The 15497-nt window shown below is 44.0% G+C and overlaps 1 protein-coding gene and 1 pseudogene across 1 annotated transcript; one reads left to right on the forward strand and one right to left on the reverse strand.

Annotated features, from left to right (window-relative positions):
• The first annotated feature begins 1530 nt into the window (after positions 1-1530).
• Positions 1531-4270, forward strand: ATP5IF1 (ATP synthase inhibitory factor subunit 1). The gene is made up of 3 exons (XM_042951543.1): positions 1531-1681; positions 1771-1856; positions 3998-4270. The coding sequence occupies exons 1-3, from the start codon at positions 1595-1597 to the stop codon at positions 4149-4151; spliced, it is 327 nt and encodes a 108-aa protein (XP_042807477.1). The 5' UTR covers positions 1531-1594; the 3' UTR covers positions 4152-4270.
• Positions 4271-7593: 3323 nt separating this feature from the next.
• LOC122227200 lies at positions 7594-8343 on the reverse strand (annotated as a pseudogene).
• Between the last annotated feature and the right edge of the window lie 7154 nt (positions 8344-15497).

The following is a 15497-nucleotide window of genomic DNA, read 5'->3' on the forward strand; positions in this document are numbered from 1 at the left end:
ATTTGGATTGTTTCCATCTTCTTGGTATACTGAAATGGTGCTTCTATGAATATGTGTGTACATGTATTTGAATACTAGTTTTCAGTTTCAACGGGGGAGGGTACACACCTAGAAATGAAATTGCTGAGTCTTATGGTAATTCTGTATTTAAGTTTTTGAGCAACTGCCAAGCTATTTCCCCCAGTGGCTGAACCCACCAGCAATGTACAAGCATTACCCTTTCTCCACATCCTCACCAACACTTGTTATTTTCTTTTTTTTTTTTTAATTACAGCCATCATAGTACCTAGACTATCCTTTGCACAAGTTCAGTAAGACCCTCCATTGGATGCCCAGCCTAGGACATAATCAAGAAACAACAGTATCTGAGAACTAGAATCAGAATTTCTGAAACTAGAATGGCACTTAAATATCATCTAGAAACACAGCAAAGTATTACCACTACGTAGTGATCTTATAAGTGATTATTATTTCTATCCTTCTGCTTTTGTGTTTTCCAAGTTTTATGCTACCAACATTTGAAAATGTGCCCTGCAGGTTATTTCCTCTCATTTAAGTCATACAAACCAGGGTTGGTATTTCTCCAACCAAAAGATGATCAATAAAACAGTTCCACAACTTCATGGAAAGTAATGAAGGTATTTTTATAATTACGAACAAGATAATCTGGCCCAACCCTCTCCTCTAAAAGGAGGAAAAAAACTGAACTCAGAGAGAGAAAATGACTTAGGAAAAGGTTATAACTCCTACGGTCTTGTTCACACTTGTTAGATGGCTTTAGGAAGGTCAAAGCAAAGCCTTCCCTAGACTCCTACTTATGGTCTTTTCCACTTCGTTACTTCACATTACCAAAAGTCCAGCTATCAAGCCGATTTGATTGCATATTAATGCATTTTACAAATATTAAATTCAGTGCCTACTTGATCAGGCCCTGATAACTTTAAATAGTGAAAAGTGCAAAGACAGAGAGAGAAAGAACAAAACAGAACTATAATAAAATGACCAATGAGGTCAGGGAAGGTTTCTGAGGTGACATTTAAGCTGCAACTTGAGTGAAATGTCAATACAACAAAAGAACACTGGCATCTCTTAAGAGACTACATATATATATATACACACATATACATATACTTATAAAAAATTTTTCCCCACAACCCTAAGTCGGAGCATCCTGGACATAGCCCCCCAACCCCTACATTAGCCATCTTTTTGATGCTAGTAGCCCAGGAAAGGGAAGGCTTTCTTTGTGTGTTTAATAACTTCAGGATTGGAATCGCGGTATGGGGTGGATGCCACAACTCAGTCTGACAGGTCCAAGAGCTCAAAATACGACTTCTGACTGAGTTCCTCCTCCATTATTATTCTTGTCCTTTGGCCCCAAAGCCCTTGCCAGAGATTGGCTAAGAATAGGCCCGCCTCTAGCTCAGGATTCGCCGCGAACTGCAGGAACCCCTCCCCCTCCCCCTCATTATTTGCTACTCCTAGGTAAGTCCCGCCTCTCCATGGAAAAGATTGGCTGCGTGGCTCCCAGCGCGTTAGCGCCTGCTGAGAGTCTGCGCCGCCGGGGACTTGGAGAGGTGCGGTTCTGACAACAATGGCTGTCACGGCGTTTGCTGCGCGAGTGCGGCTAGGCGTGTGGGGCGTTAGGGCCATGCAGGCCCGAGGCTTCAGCTCCGAACGGGTACGCTGGCAGGAGTATCCGTTGTCCCATCCCTGAGCGCGGATCCCATCTCTTCGCACCTTTACCGATGTTCTCGTCTCTCTCCGCAGTCAGAGGACTCCCGCGCGGGTTCGATCCGGGAGGCCGGTGGGGCCTTCGGAAAGAGAGAACAAGCTGAAGAGGAACGATACTTCCGGTGAGGCCCACGGAACCCCGAATCCAGTCCGAGATCTCTCAGGGCCTTCGGATCCTACTTAAACTTCCAGTCCCCCTACCCTTCCCTCCCTGGTGCCCTAGGGGCGCCCATCCCCCAATAGAACTCGCAGGACCTGTACTTAAGTTACCCCTCACACTTGAGGTCACGACTGTCGCCACTTATAGGACGCTCCCCTGCCAAATAGTCCAGAGGCCCTTTTGGGGGCCTAATGCCATTTCCATCCGCGTGTCTCCAAAATTCTCAAACCGTGGCTCAACTCTTCCTGAATCATTTACCATGCCCACCCAGGGAATTCTCCCCTGGTCGTGCGAAGTGGCTTCCAGATTCTTCCAAGAGTGTCTAGATCCCACTGCCCAATATTTGCAGACCTTCTGAGCCTGCTTTCCGTGGCCCTCACCCACTCCTTAACCCCTCTAAATTCATTTTTCTCCTCCACATGGATGAACTCCCTGACTCTTCAGACCCTCAGCCATTTCTAGACCCTCATGCGTCTCCATTTCGGCCAGAGTGAGTGGGTCACAGGTGCTGGTGGCAGCTGCTTTTGGTTGGAATCCTCCTCCCGCACTTCTTGGAGACTTTTGCCATGCCTAGCCCAGCCCAGCCCAGCCCAGCCCAGCCCAGCGTCTGGGCTGGATAGATTTCTCTCCTGCATAAGAGTGGAGAACAGGCTGAACCTAGCAAGTCTTTCCCACCCCTTAGTTATCCTTTTCTGACTTCTACCCCCAGTGGGGAGCAGCTTGGAACTAATCTTCTGTTTGTCCTTTGGTCTATCTTTTCACTTCTGCCCTTTCTTACTCACTCTTAAGAATTATCACCATGCGGGGCGCCTGGGTGGCGCAGTCGGTTAAGCGTCCGACTTCAGCCAGGTCACGATCTCGCGGTCCGTGAGTTCGAGCCCCGCGTCAGGCTCTGGGCTGATGGCTCGGAGCCTGGAGCCTGTTTCCGATTCTGTGTCTCCCTCTCTCTCTGCCCCTCCCCCGTTCATGCTCTGTCTCTCTCTGTCCCAAAAGTAAATTAAAAAAAAAAAAAAAAACGTTGGAAAAAAAAAAAAAAGAATTATCACCATGGGCGCACTTGGGTGGCTCAGTTAAGCATCAGACTCTTGGTTTTTGGCTCAGGTCATGATCCCCCAGTTTGTGGGTTCAAGCCTGGCATCCGGCTGCGCACTGACAGTGTGGAGCCTGCTTGGGATCCTATCTCTCTCTCTCTCTCTCAAAATACATAAACTTAGAAAAAAAATTATCACCGGGGCACCTGGGTGGCTCAGTCGGTTAAGCGTCCGACTTGGGCTCAGGTCATGATCTCACAGCTTGTAAGTTTAAGCCCCGCGTCAGGCTCTGTGCTGACAGCTCGGAGCCTGGAGCCTGCTTCAATTCTGTATCTCCCTCTCTCCCTCTCTGTCCCTACCCTGCTTGTGCTCTCTGTGTCTCATAAATGAATAAATGTTAAAAAAAAAAAAAAATTATCACCATGCCAAACCAGAGAGCCAAGGCAAAGCCCTTAGAGACCATCTAATTGGGCCTCCACATTTTACGTTAAGGAAAACCGAGGCCCAAATGTAGCCAAAGCAACATTTGAATGTCCCTTCTTGAGACCTAAATTGAGCTGCCAATACTTTTTTTTCTTTACCCTTCATTTTGGCCTTTTCAGTGAGCCATGCATTTCCCTATGCGAAGAAAGCCCCCTAGATAAATTGAGATAGGACATGGGTATTTGTCCTTTAACAATACCCCTTTGTCCCTACATCCCTCCTTTTGCTCTTTTTTTCCACAAAAAAAGGGATTCTGGTCTCTGGGTGGTTCCTGTCGTGAGGTGTTGGGGACTTAATGTCACACCACTCTGGAGTTTTCTAAAGAGAAATCTGAAAGGAATAACTCACAAACGATGGAATTTCAGGCACTGGCACCAGGATAATGGAATCATTTGGTCATCTCCTAAAGATGGATATATCCCGAGATGGAGTATTCTATCACTGGTGGGGTTTAGGATAGAAGAGGGTGACCAGCCAGACTCCCATGGGATTGGGACTGCTGTTCTTTGCCTTAGGTATTGTGGGTTATGCTTAGAGATCTCTGCGGGATGAAGGATTGGGATTAAACACAGCCACTGTGTCCTTGTAGAGCACGCACTAGAGAACAACTAGCAGCCTTGAAGAAACACCATGAAGATGAGATCAGTCATCATATAAAGGAGATTGAGCGTCTGCAGAAAGAAATTGAGCGGCACAAGAAGAAGATTAAACATCTCAAACGTGATGAGGAGGAAGATGATTAAATGCACACAGTTCCCAAAGAATGGCTATGTATTGTTGCTCACTTCTATGTAAACATAGTCCTGGTTTTATTAAATATCTGTGTGCTGCCAACAGATTACAATAAATTATCATCAGTGAATTGTGTCAAATGCCTTCTTCCACTGTCTGGAAAGGGGTAAGAGGGACATACTACTGGACTGCTAAAATGAATCAGACAGGGTACCTGCAATAGGGAACTCAAACAGCACAGTGTGATAAGTGCTATGCAATTTATGGGGCAGGGGGCTGTGACACAAGGAAATTCCCTCTTCCTTTCTGGTACTAGTCAGAGGTGTTCAGAGAAAGCCTCTTGAAAAACAAACCCTAGGGGCGCCTGGGTGGCTCAGTTGTATGAGCGACCGACTTCAGCTCAGGTCATGATCTCACAGTTTGTGAGTTCGAGCCCCACGTCGGGCTCTGTGCTGACAAGCTCAGAGCCTGGAGCCTGCTTCGGATTCTGTGTCTCCTTTCTCTCTGTCCCTCCCCTCCTCATGCTCTGTCTCTCTCTGTCTCAGAAATAAATAAACATTTGGGGCGCCTGGGTGGCTCAGTTGGTTATGCGTCCGACTTCTGCTCAGGTCACGATCTCGTGGTCCGTGAGTTTGAGCCCCGCGTCAGGCTCTGGGCTGATGGCTCAGAGCCTGAGGCCTGTTTCCGATTCTGTGTCTCCCTCTCTCTCTGCCCCTCCCCCGTTCATGCTCTGTCTCTCCCTGTCTCAAAAATAAATAAACGTTAAAAAAAAAAAAAAAAAGAAAAACAAACCCTAATCCAAGACCTGAGGTTAAGAGCAGCCTGGAAAATAGGAATGATAGGATATCATTCAAGGCACCATCAGTCCATTTTGCATTTATAAAATGATTAGAAAGGGGTACCTCGCTGGCTCAGTCGGTAGAATGTGCTATTCTTGATCTCAGGGTCATATGTTCAACCCCCATGTTGGGTGCAGAGCTTACTAAAAATAAAAATTAGAAGGCACCTGAGTGGGTCGGTTGGTTAAGCATCTGACTTCAGCTCAGGTCATGATCTCATGTGAGTTCGAGTCCCGCTTCAGGTGAGCCCCACTTCTCTCTCTTTCCCTTCCTCCCTCCCCCTCTCTGCCCCTCACTCACTTGCACTGTCTCTCAAAAAATAAAAATAAAAATTAGAGAACTCTTCATATGAGCTAGTTACCTCTTGTTCTAATTAGCCTTGTACAAATTGAAAGAACTGGAATTAGAAATTGTGTTTTGCCTACGGTCGCTCAGTATTGTGGAGTTGAGGTTTCCAAGTTAGTTAATAGCAGAGAAAAAGAATTATTTCTTAGGTTATATTTTGCTTTGCTGAGTGGGCTTTTGATTCAGATTTGACCATAAGGCTTGTTTAAATTATTATACAAACGAGTGGTGCGACTCCTCCAGGCCAGAAGAATAACATTTGGGGCCAATATCAACACCTTTCCAATTCGCCAGTTTAATAGATCATTTGCCCCAGAATTGTGATGAGTCTTTTGTTGCAAGACTCTATTACAAAAAAAGGCTTTAAAGCCATTGAATGGTAAGTTTGGACTAGTCATTGACCCTGCCCTTGAAGAAAAGTCACTAGATGTCTGTTTCCAAAATGCATGTCCATTGCTACTGCTGGTGAAAAGTTTATAGACACTCCTGAGATATGAATGCTGAGATTCAATTGGCCAGCAATAAAATTACCTCAAAGATGCAGTGCAAAAAATGATCATAAGTCACATGCCTTTTTTTTTTAACTTTACAACACTACAAAATTTGGAAAGTTAAAAAAAAAATTAGTTGAGGAAAAAGTAACATCTTCCATTTTGCACTTTATGACCCTCTTCCCCAGCCCAGGCTTACGAAATCCCCGAAGTTCATAGATGATAGTGCTTTTGTGACTTGTGATCAATAATTGCCTTATTGGGAGTGATGTTCCATCTACACTCACTTAGTGAGTGTACCATCTGCTCTTGACATTTATTTTTATTTATTTTTGAGAGAGAGGGAGACAGAGAATCCCAAGCAGGCTCCGCGCCATCAGCTCAGAGCCCAACATGGGGATCGAACCCACAAACCGTGAGATCATCACCTGAGCTAAAATTAAGAGTCAGATGCTTAACCAAATGAGCCACCCAGGTGCCTCCACACTTATTTCTATTTTAAATTAAAGTCACTCTAATGATTGGATAAAACAAGCAAAAAGTTGAAACTTTGAAGTGAAGATGAAAAGCAAGCTCGAATTCTTAGAAAGATAAAATGAATAATTTTTGGAGCAGCTTAATTTAAAAGTGCCTGAACTTTATGAAAATGGTAACTCATGGTCTTTTTGTTGCAACGTATCTTTGGTTAATTTTTCTATCATGCTACAATAAAAGTAAGATAAATATTGTTTAAAATACATTTTAAAAATACATTTTGAATACATTTATTTTTTTGTGCTAGAACCATTTTAATGTAATTATATATATCTGCCAAATCCAGGAAGAAAAAGTTTATGCATATATAACTTTTCCAGTTAACATCTGCAAGCATAAATGACAATGATCACAGTCTATAAATTCATCAGGGTCAGAGCAATTGACCAATGTCTCCATACTGCTAGACTTACCAACAGTAAATTACAGATGAATTAATGTCCTGTTTCTCTTCTCTCACTCTCCTTGTCCAGAGATATTTTGTTGTAAAGTTTCAGTGCAGCTCACCTCCAGCCAAAGGCAATCTTTTTAGGTAAGTACTCAGTTGCTCTGAATTTGCTTATAATTATAACCTACTTAATCACAGAGGAACGTCTGTAGAGGTGGAGTTCAAGGTTGCATACAACAACAGGAGATCCCAGTTTTGAAGTTTAGCACAGATTAAAAACCACAGATGCACCATTTATATAAGACACACACTGATTGTCTCCTAAACTACATATTGACTCCTTATGAACATTATTTTTAAAACAAAGTAGTGCATCTGGGACAATCAGTCGCACAATTCACACAGCCCTGAAAAGTTTTTCAGTGCCAACTACCAATTGGTCATGAAACGTGAGTGAGCTTGAGACACTTCATTCCTAAGATTCAACCACAGATTGGCTAAAACATTGGAACCCCTCTGCTTAAGAAGTCTATGTCCTTCCCTCCTTTCCCTCACAATTTAGTTTTGTTTATTTTTGGTGGTGTTTGGTTGCACATGGCTAGAATGCTTTTGGTCACTTTGCAAATCAGGAAAACAAATGACCTAAAACTATGACAGGATCTTAAGTAGACTGGTTTGTCCATTTCAGGTTGCTGGTTGCTGGTGGCCCCTCTAAGGCCCTTCATTTTTCCTTCTATGCCTCCCGGAACATTGATTAGAAGATGAGTCTGAGCATCATGCCATCTAACTCTTTTAACCAATGCCTGGCTAAACCTGGAATGTCCAGCCCAGTATATTTAAAAATCGCCCACAAAAAGGTTCTACAGATCTTCACAAAACCTGGTATTTCCATGGAGATGTCTGATCTTTATATTCCAAGCAGTCAGCATTGAAATTAAGCTTCCAGGAGGCAGTTTGGTCCTTATGATCCAAACAATCAGTGGTTGAGTTAAAATCCAAGCTTGAAGCTCCATATTCCTGGGTGGAAAGAGAAGCTGGGGACTGATTGAGATGGCTGTTGACCGCATTGGTACCAGGGGCTGAATGTGGCCCCTGGTCCAGGAAGCTGGTGATGTATATAGGCGTCAAATAAGATCCACAGTCCATGTCCCCAAAGTAGGAAGCTGAGCCAGCATATCCTTGACTATAACCCGAAGCCTGAGTATAGGTCATGGGACAGGACCTCTGCATGCAGGAAGAGGAAGTGGACAAGGGATCTGACAGTGGGGAGATGGAAGCTGGGCTCCAGACAGACACAGGAGCACTGCTGCTGGAAATGGCCAGGACTGAGGTGCTAGAGGGGGGAGCAAATTGGCCACTCATTCCACTCTCTGAACTTACCTCCCGAGCTGGAGAGGTCTTCTTTTTCGCAGGTGTCACTTTGTTTTGACCTCCATTCTGTTGCTGCTGCTGCTGCTGCTGCTGCTGCTGCTGTTGGCGGCACTTAGCTCTTCGATTCGTAAGCCATACCCGGGTAGCTCACCGAGGGGCGCAGCAAGAACATGCCCAAAGTGATCAGACTCAGTCCGTTGACTGCGTAAGGCGGTTGCTTAAGATAAGACATCATGCCAAGGTTGTTTGGAGGCGCGAAATCGGCCCAAATCGGGGGGGACCCAGCCAGAAGGTCTCGCTTCGCTGGGGGTGGACAGATTCAGGGTCCTTAGTGTGTGGGTTTGGAGCGGTTGAACTATGGGCAAAGCAAACAAACAGAGGTGCTGGTTTACTGCTTCACAGGCACAGCTTTTCCACGTTCCACCACTAACTTAGAAAGCTTAAATATATTTGTTTAAATATATCTTTGTTGGGGCGCCTGGGTGGCTCAGTCGGTTAAGTGGCCGACTTCAGCTCCGGTCATGATCTCACCTCTGATGAGTTCGAGCCCCACGTCAGGCTCTGTGCTGACAGCTCAGAGCCTGGAGCCTGCTTCAGATTCTGTGTCTCCCTCTCTCTCTGCCCCTCCCCTGCTTGTACCCTGTCTCTCTCTCTCTCTCTCTCAAAAATAAATAAATGTTAAAAAAATTAAATATATCTTTGGTAAAATCCTCAGATAATTTATATATGAACCAGTAACCATAGACACGTAGCACAGGTCATAAGATTCCCCAGAAGTACCCCAGATGTTTCTTAGAATTTGGAAAATACTCCAGCAGGGGTTCTTAAAGTGCTTGCAGGCCAGCATCAGCATCACCTGGGAGCTTGTAAGAAATGCAAATTCTCAGGCCCCTTCACAGACCTGCTACACTGAGGGTAGGACCTAGAAATCTGTTCAACAAGCTTCCCAAGTGATTCTAATGTCCACTGAAGTTTGAGGGCCACTGTACAAGTAGCTTCTCATGATATTTGCTGGCATTCTTGGGCATAGGACATTTTTATAAAGGCAGATTACTAAGTATAACTACATATATCGAATACAGATCTTCATATGAATCCTGTTTCAGGATAAAAATAAAGATATGTTAAAATTATTCTTGTACAAAACATGTTGACATTTTTAGAGCATAGCATTCCCTGGAATAAAATCACTTTTGTTTACAAGTAACAGAAAACCAACACAAGCTGGCTTAAGGAGGAGAAAAAAAGAGTGATTTTTTTTTTTTTAAAGAACAGGGGCTATTGTCTCAGAATCACAACAAACCTTAAACAAACGAAACTCAGGAAAGGCAGGGACCAGAGAAACTCAGAACTGCAGGAGCAGATCTATCGAAGCAGCTTCCTCACCATCTGTGTCAGTGCCTTTTTTTCTTTTTGAGATTTCTATGGAATTTTGTACAATGAAGTTCTTTAACAATAGCACAACAGTTTATATTTATGAGCACTTCACAATTATTTGTTCATTAAATCTTGTGATATTTCTGGGAAATAGACCCACGCTGTTAGTTTACTTTTATAAGCAAAGTAACCAAAGCAGGGAATCGTGAAGTTTCTCCAAGCCACACAGCCAGGTTTCTGCTGAGCAAGGACTTTCCTTCAGAGCACCTGCTCCCACGAACTTAAGCCGTAGTCCCAGTATAGTGGTTCAACTGCCTGTTAAGTTAGTCCCCCCCTCAATGTGGGACAGGTTGGGGGAGTGCCTGGGTATCTGGGAATGGTTGGTTAAGGTGAAGGCTCCTGAAAGTAAATGTAGAAGTGCCAGTGGTTGGCGTTGGCATTGACATTAACATTTGGGCTGTATCATGCATCCCATCAGTATGTCAGTGCGTGCCTATATGACACAAACACACGTTTGCAATAGAGTCCAGTTTGAGATTTTCACATCAGTAAGTCTAAAGTTGTAATTCCCAACCTGGGCAGCACATTGAAATACCTGAGAGCTTTAAAATTAAGTCAAAGTCTCAGAACCAATTAAATCCAAATATCTGAGATGGGGGTGTGAGCTTGGATATTTTCAAAATTCCCCTTTTTTCCAATATGTGGCCACAGTTAAGAATCACTGGTATAAAGGATCCTGCAGATCTGGTGGTATGGTTGGGCAGATTGTTCACTGGATAAGGATACCTAACTGAAGGGACCAAGGAAGACTAAAATTCAGCCCACACCCTGCTCACCAAGCAGTGTCCTCTTGGTTAGGGGTGGCATCTATTCTGAAAGAGTCACCTTTTAACTAATTCCCACAAAGAGGACCCTGGGTCATTCCACTATTCTTGAATGTGCATTGCTGTATATTCTACATATGCCATTTTCAGATTTTAAAAAGTGTATTCAGGAGTGTCTGGGTGGCTCAGTCAGTTTGAGCATCCAACTTCAGCTCAGGTCATGATCTCATGGGTTGTGAGTTCAAGCCCTGTCTCAGGCTCTGTGCTGACAGCTCGGAGCCTGGAGCCTGCTCCAGATTCTGTGTCTCCCTCTCTGCCCCTCCCGTGCTCACACACTCTCTCTCTCTCTCTCCCTCTCAAAAATAAATAAAACATTTTTAAAAAAGTACCCCTTTGAAAAATGTATTCATTAAAAATTATATTTAGCATCTGCTACCTGGTGGATACTTGGCATACATGGGGTACACAACTACAAAATAATCACAGCTCCTGTCTTTTTTTTTTTTTTTTTTTTTTTTGGATAAGCTGTATGCCCAACATAGCGCTCAATTCACTGACCTGGAGATCAAGGGCCACATGTTGTGCTGACTGAGCCAGGCAGACACCCCACAGCTCCTGTCTTTATGGAACCCACAGCCTGTTGGGAAAAACAAGTGGTTAAACAATATGAGAAGTGTTCTAATGGGAGTGTGTGCAGAATGCTGGAGGAATGACACTGCTCAGGACACTTTGACAAGGCTCCAAACAGCCTCCCATATGCCACTGGCCCGGGCACCATTGAATCTGCCAGATCATATGACCCAAGTGGCAGAGCAGCCTGCATGGCAGCCTGGCCTTCTCTCTTGCTCTTATCCCCACACGTAAGTAGCGGCTTTTCAGGTTTTTCAATAAACGGGTTGGAGTAATACACTCAAATGGGGAATGTTGCCTCCAAACTCCAGAGTTCCACTAGGTGTTACGCCTCTTTCCTCATCGTAGGAGGGGACAGGTGAAACACCTTATCCTTCATCTTAGAAGGGGCAGAACAACATGCCACACATCATTGGATCCCTAGAGATTTCACAAAGATAGAAGGCCCCAGAATTTTTGTCAGATTTATTTTCCACCCTCTGACACACAGATGTCTTACCAATAAGTCTAGAGTAGTTGCTACTTCTTGCTCACTAGGGCCCATTAGCACGATGTCGTCAATGTCATGGACCAGGGTGATGTCTTGTGGAAGGGAAAGGTGATCGTAATGGCCTGAATGTCTGTGTCCCCCAAAATTCATATGTTGAAATCAGACCCCCTAATGTGATGGTATTAGGAGGTGGGGCCTTTGGGACATGATTAGGTCATGAGGATGGAGCCCTCGTGAATGGGATTAGTGCCCTTATAAAAGTGACCCCAGATGTGAGCTCAAGCCCCACATTGGGCTCTGCACTGGGCATGAAGCCTATTAAAAAAAAAAAAAAAAAAAAAAAGGTGACCGGATCTTTCACTCTCTGCCATGTGAGGATACTATGAGAAGTCTGCCAGTCAGCAACCCAGAAGAGGGATCTCATCAGAACCTATTCATGCTGGCAATCTGATCTTGGACTTCTAGCCCCCAGAACTGTGAGAAATAAATTTCTGTTTTTTATAAGCCACCCAGTTATGGTACTTTGTTACAGCAGCCTGAATGGGCTAAGACAGTGATCAATTGTCCTGTGAACCAAATTTTGACATAGAGTTGAAGAATGGATATATTCCTGAGGCAGAACAGTGAGGGTATATTGCTGGCCTCAGGATTCTCCAGAGAAACAGAACCGACAGCATGTATAGGCTATATAGAAGTGATTCAGAGATTATGGTGGCTGAGAAGTCCCATGATCTGCCATCTGCAAACTGGAGACCCAGAAAAGCCAGTGGTATATTCTCGTCCAAGATCAAAGACCTGAGAATCAAGAAAACCAACAGAGTAAGTTTTAGTGCAAGGGCAGAAGACCTATGTCCCACCTCAAGTAGTCAGGACAATGAGAAAAAAATTCTCCTTTCCTCTGCCTTTTTGTTTTATTTGGGACCTCAGTGGATTAGATGGTGTCCATCCACATGGGGAAGGGCAATCTGCTTGACTCAGTCTACTGAGTAAAAGCTAATCTCCTCTGGAAACACCCTTACAGACTCACCTAGAAATAACATTTAGCCAAATATCTGGGTGCCCTATGGTCCAGTCCAATTGACCCATTAAATTAGCCACCACACCAGCTGAAAGCAAACTGTTTCTTGTGGTCCTTATCGACAGGTATGAAGAGAAAAGCATTTGCCAGCTCCATAGTTCCATACCAGATAACAGGGAATGTGTTCATTTGTATCCCTATGTTCATCCTTTTCTTACCCCACATTGTAGGGAAAGTGACATTAGAAGCAATTAGCCGAAGAAGAAGAAGAAGAAGAAGAAGAAGAAGAAGAAGAAGAAGAAGAAGAAGAAGCAATTATCCAAGCTCACTACATTTCTTAGTTTGACAAGAATGTTCAAAAGTATCATACATACTGTCACTAGATCATTGCTTCTTATAAGTAGTTGATTAAGAATATCTGATGGTGAGAGCACCTGGCTGGAGCACACAGCTCTTGATCTCAGGGTTGTGGGTTCAAGCCCCATGCTGAGTGTAGAGAATACTTAAAATCTTGGGGTGCCTGGGTGGTTCAGTCAGTTAAGTGTCCAACTCTTGATTTGGGCTCAGGTCATGATCTCACAGTTTGAGTTCGATCCCCACGTTGGGCTCCATGCTGTCAGTGTAGAGCCTGTTTGGGATTCTCTCTGTCTCCTTCTCTCTCTGCCTCTCTCCTGTTTGCATGCATGCACACACTCTCTCCCTCTCTCAAAATAAATAAAAGAACTTAAAAAAAATAACAGAAAATATTTTAAAAAGTACCTGATACTGGCATTTTTAATATCTTTATTGCCAGATCATACCATAGACTATCAGTGCTATCTTTACTACCAGAAATAGAGCCATTAGTGTCTTTTAAGTCTAATAAGAGTAGAAGAGCCAATTCCAGAGCCCCCAGAATCAATTCTGAAACTCCTTAAATTTCTGTTCTTCTAGAACCACTCTCAGTACCAAAATCTGTATCAGTCAGGGTTCTCCAAAGAAACAGAACCAATAGGATCAATTATGGAGGCTGGCAAGCCCCAGTGTCTGCAGTCACAAGCTGGAGACCCAAGATGGTATAGTTTCAGTCCAAGTCCAAAGGCAGGAAAAACTGCTATTCCAGCTCAAGTCACCTAGGCAGGAGAAAATGCCCTCTTATTTGTGGAAAGATCAACTATTTTGTTTTATTCAGGCCCTCAACAATACTACTCTACCTATTCAATATTAATCTTATCCAGAAACACCTTCACAGACACATCCAGGATAATGTTTCACCAAATGTCCAGCCACCCAGACAAGTTGAAACCTAAAATTAACCATCACACCTCCCTTGCTAAGCTATAATTGCCTGTGCGGCCTGTAGTGCTCTGCTTGTTTGGTGACTTCTCCAAGCTGTCTTTGCAATAACTGCATTCCTTGTCATGGTGGTCCCTGACATCTCTATTCCTCAGCGATCAGCCAGTGACCTAACAAAGATTTCTCTTTCTTTTACTTTTTAAATGTTTATTTATTTTTGAGAGGAGGGGAAGGGGCAGAGAGAGGTGGGGACAGAGGATCTGAAGCAGGCTCTGTGCTGACAGCAGAGAGCCTGATGTGGGGCTTAAACCCATGAACCATGAGATCATGACCTGAGCCAAAGTCAGACGCTTAACTAAGCCATCCAGGTGCCCCAAGATTTCTTTTTTTTTTTTTAATGTTTATTTATTTATTTTGAGGGGGGGAGGGGCATCAAGAGGGGAAGAGAGAATCCCAAGTAGGCTCTATGCTGTCAATGCAGAGCCCAACATGGGGCTCAATCCCACAAACTGTGAGAATGCGACCTGAGCCGAAATCAAGAGTTGGGCACTTAACCAACTGAGCCACGCAGGTGCCCCCAAAGATTTCTTTAAACACTGAAATTTAAACAGCCTCTTTCTTTGTTAAGCAGTCCCCTGATTATTGTATATGGCTTGTTAGATTCCAGCATTCCAAAAAAGTTTATTCTGACCATCTCTGCCAGCTTAGTGGCTGTTTCAGTGGACAGAACAATTCCTCTAGCTCTCAACTCTACCATTTTTTATCATTGAGATGCTTTTTAAAAATGGATAATTCTGGGGTATCTGGGTGGCTCAGGTTGTGATTTCATGGTTTGTGAGTTCAAGCCCCCCATCGCGCTCTGTGCTAACAGTGTGGAGGAGCCTGCCTGGGACTCTCTCTCTCCCCCTTTCTCTGTCCTTCCCCTGCTCATGCTCTCTCTCTCTCTCTCAAAACAAATAGATAAACTTTTTTCAAAAATGGAAAAATTCTAACTTCTACCCTAGACATCATGAATTAGAATATTGAGGAAAGGTCCAGTAATCTGCATTTTTTTTTTTCAAAGTTTATTTATTTATTTTGAGAGACAGCAAGCACATGCGGAGGGGAGGGGCAGAGAGAGAGGGAGAGAGAGAATCCCAAGCAGGCTCCGTGCTGTCAGGGCTCAAACTCATGAAACGTGAGGATCATGACCTGAGCCAAAACCAAGAGTCAGACGCTTAACCAACTGAGCCACCTGGGCGCCCCCAGTAATCTGCATTTTAACACAGCTATTGATCTGGGCTATGACTCAGATCTAACAAGAGTCTACTTTGCAAATTTCCAATTCTTGGAAAACACTCAGACCCAGCTTGAGTCAGACAATCCCATTTAGTCTAAAAGGCCAAGGCCAGGAGAGTATGATTATGGCCCACTGTTGTATGTATGGGATAGTTGCCATAGGTGGAATTGCGAGCCAGGCAGATATTTCAAGAGTTGTCTGCTGCGGTCATTAACTCAAAGACCCTGATGAAATCTATTCTGAATGTTTCTTTGTCAACTTAATCACTATGTTCTTATGCCTAGTGTATCTTCCTCCATCTTCCTAAAGGGACTGAGGTCAGAAGATTCTGGCATTGTCAACAGTTTTCTTTTCTTTTTTTAATGTTTATTTTTGAGAGAGAGAGACAGACAGACAGAGAGTGAGTGGGGAGGAGCAGAGAGAGGGAGATACAGAATCCGAAGCAGGCTCCAGGCTCTGAGCTGTCAGCACAGAGCCCGATGCAGGGCTTGAACTC

Source organism: Panthera leo, chromosome C1 (genome assembly GCF_018350215.1).
Source record: "Panthera leo isolate Ple1 chromosome C1, P.leo_Ple1_pat1.1, whole genome shotgun sequence".
In the NCBI taxonomy this organism is placed as follows: Eukaryota; Metazoa; Chordata; class Mammalia; order Carnivora; family Felidae; genus Panthera; species Panthera leo.

Excerpts from the sequence above, each read along its gene's own strand:
- ATP5IF1 (XM_042951543.1), top strand. The coding sequence starts at position 1,595 with ATGGCTGTCACGGCGTTTGCTGCGCGAGTGCGGCTAGGCGTGTGGGGC. Across the intron at positions 1,682-1,770 it reads GAGGCTTCAGCTCCGAACGG|TCAGAGGACTCCCGCGCGGG; the intron begins GTACGCTGGCAG and ends CTCTCTCCGCAG. Across the intron at positions 1,857-3,997 it reads GAAGAGGAACGATACTTCCG|AGCACGCACTAGAGAACAAC; the intron begins GTGAGGCCCACG and ends GTGTCCTTGTAG.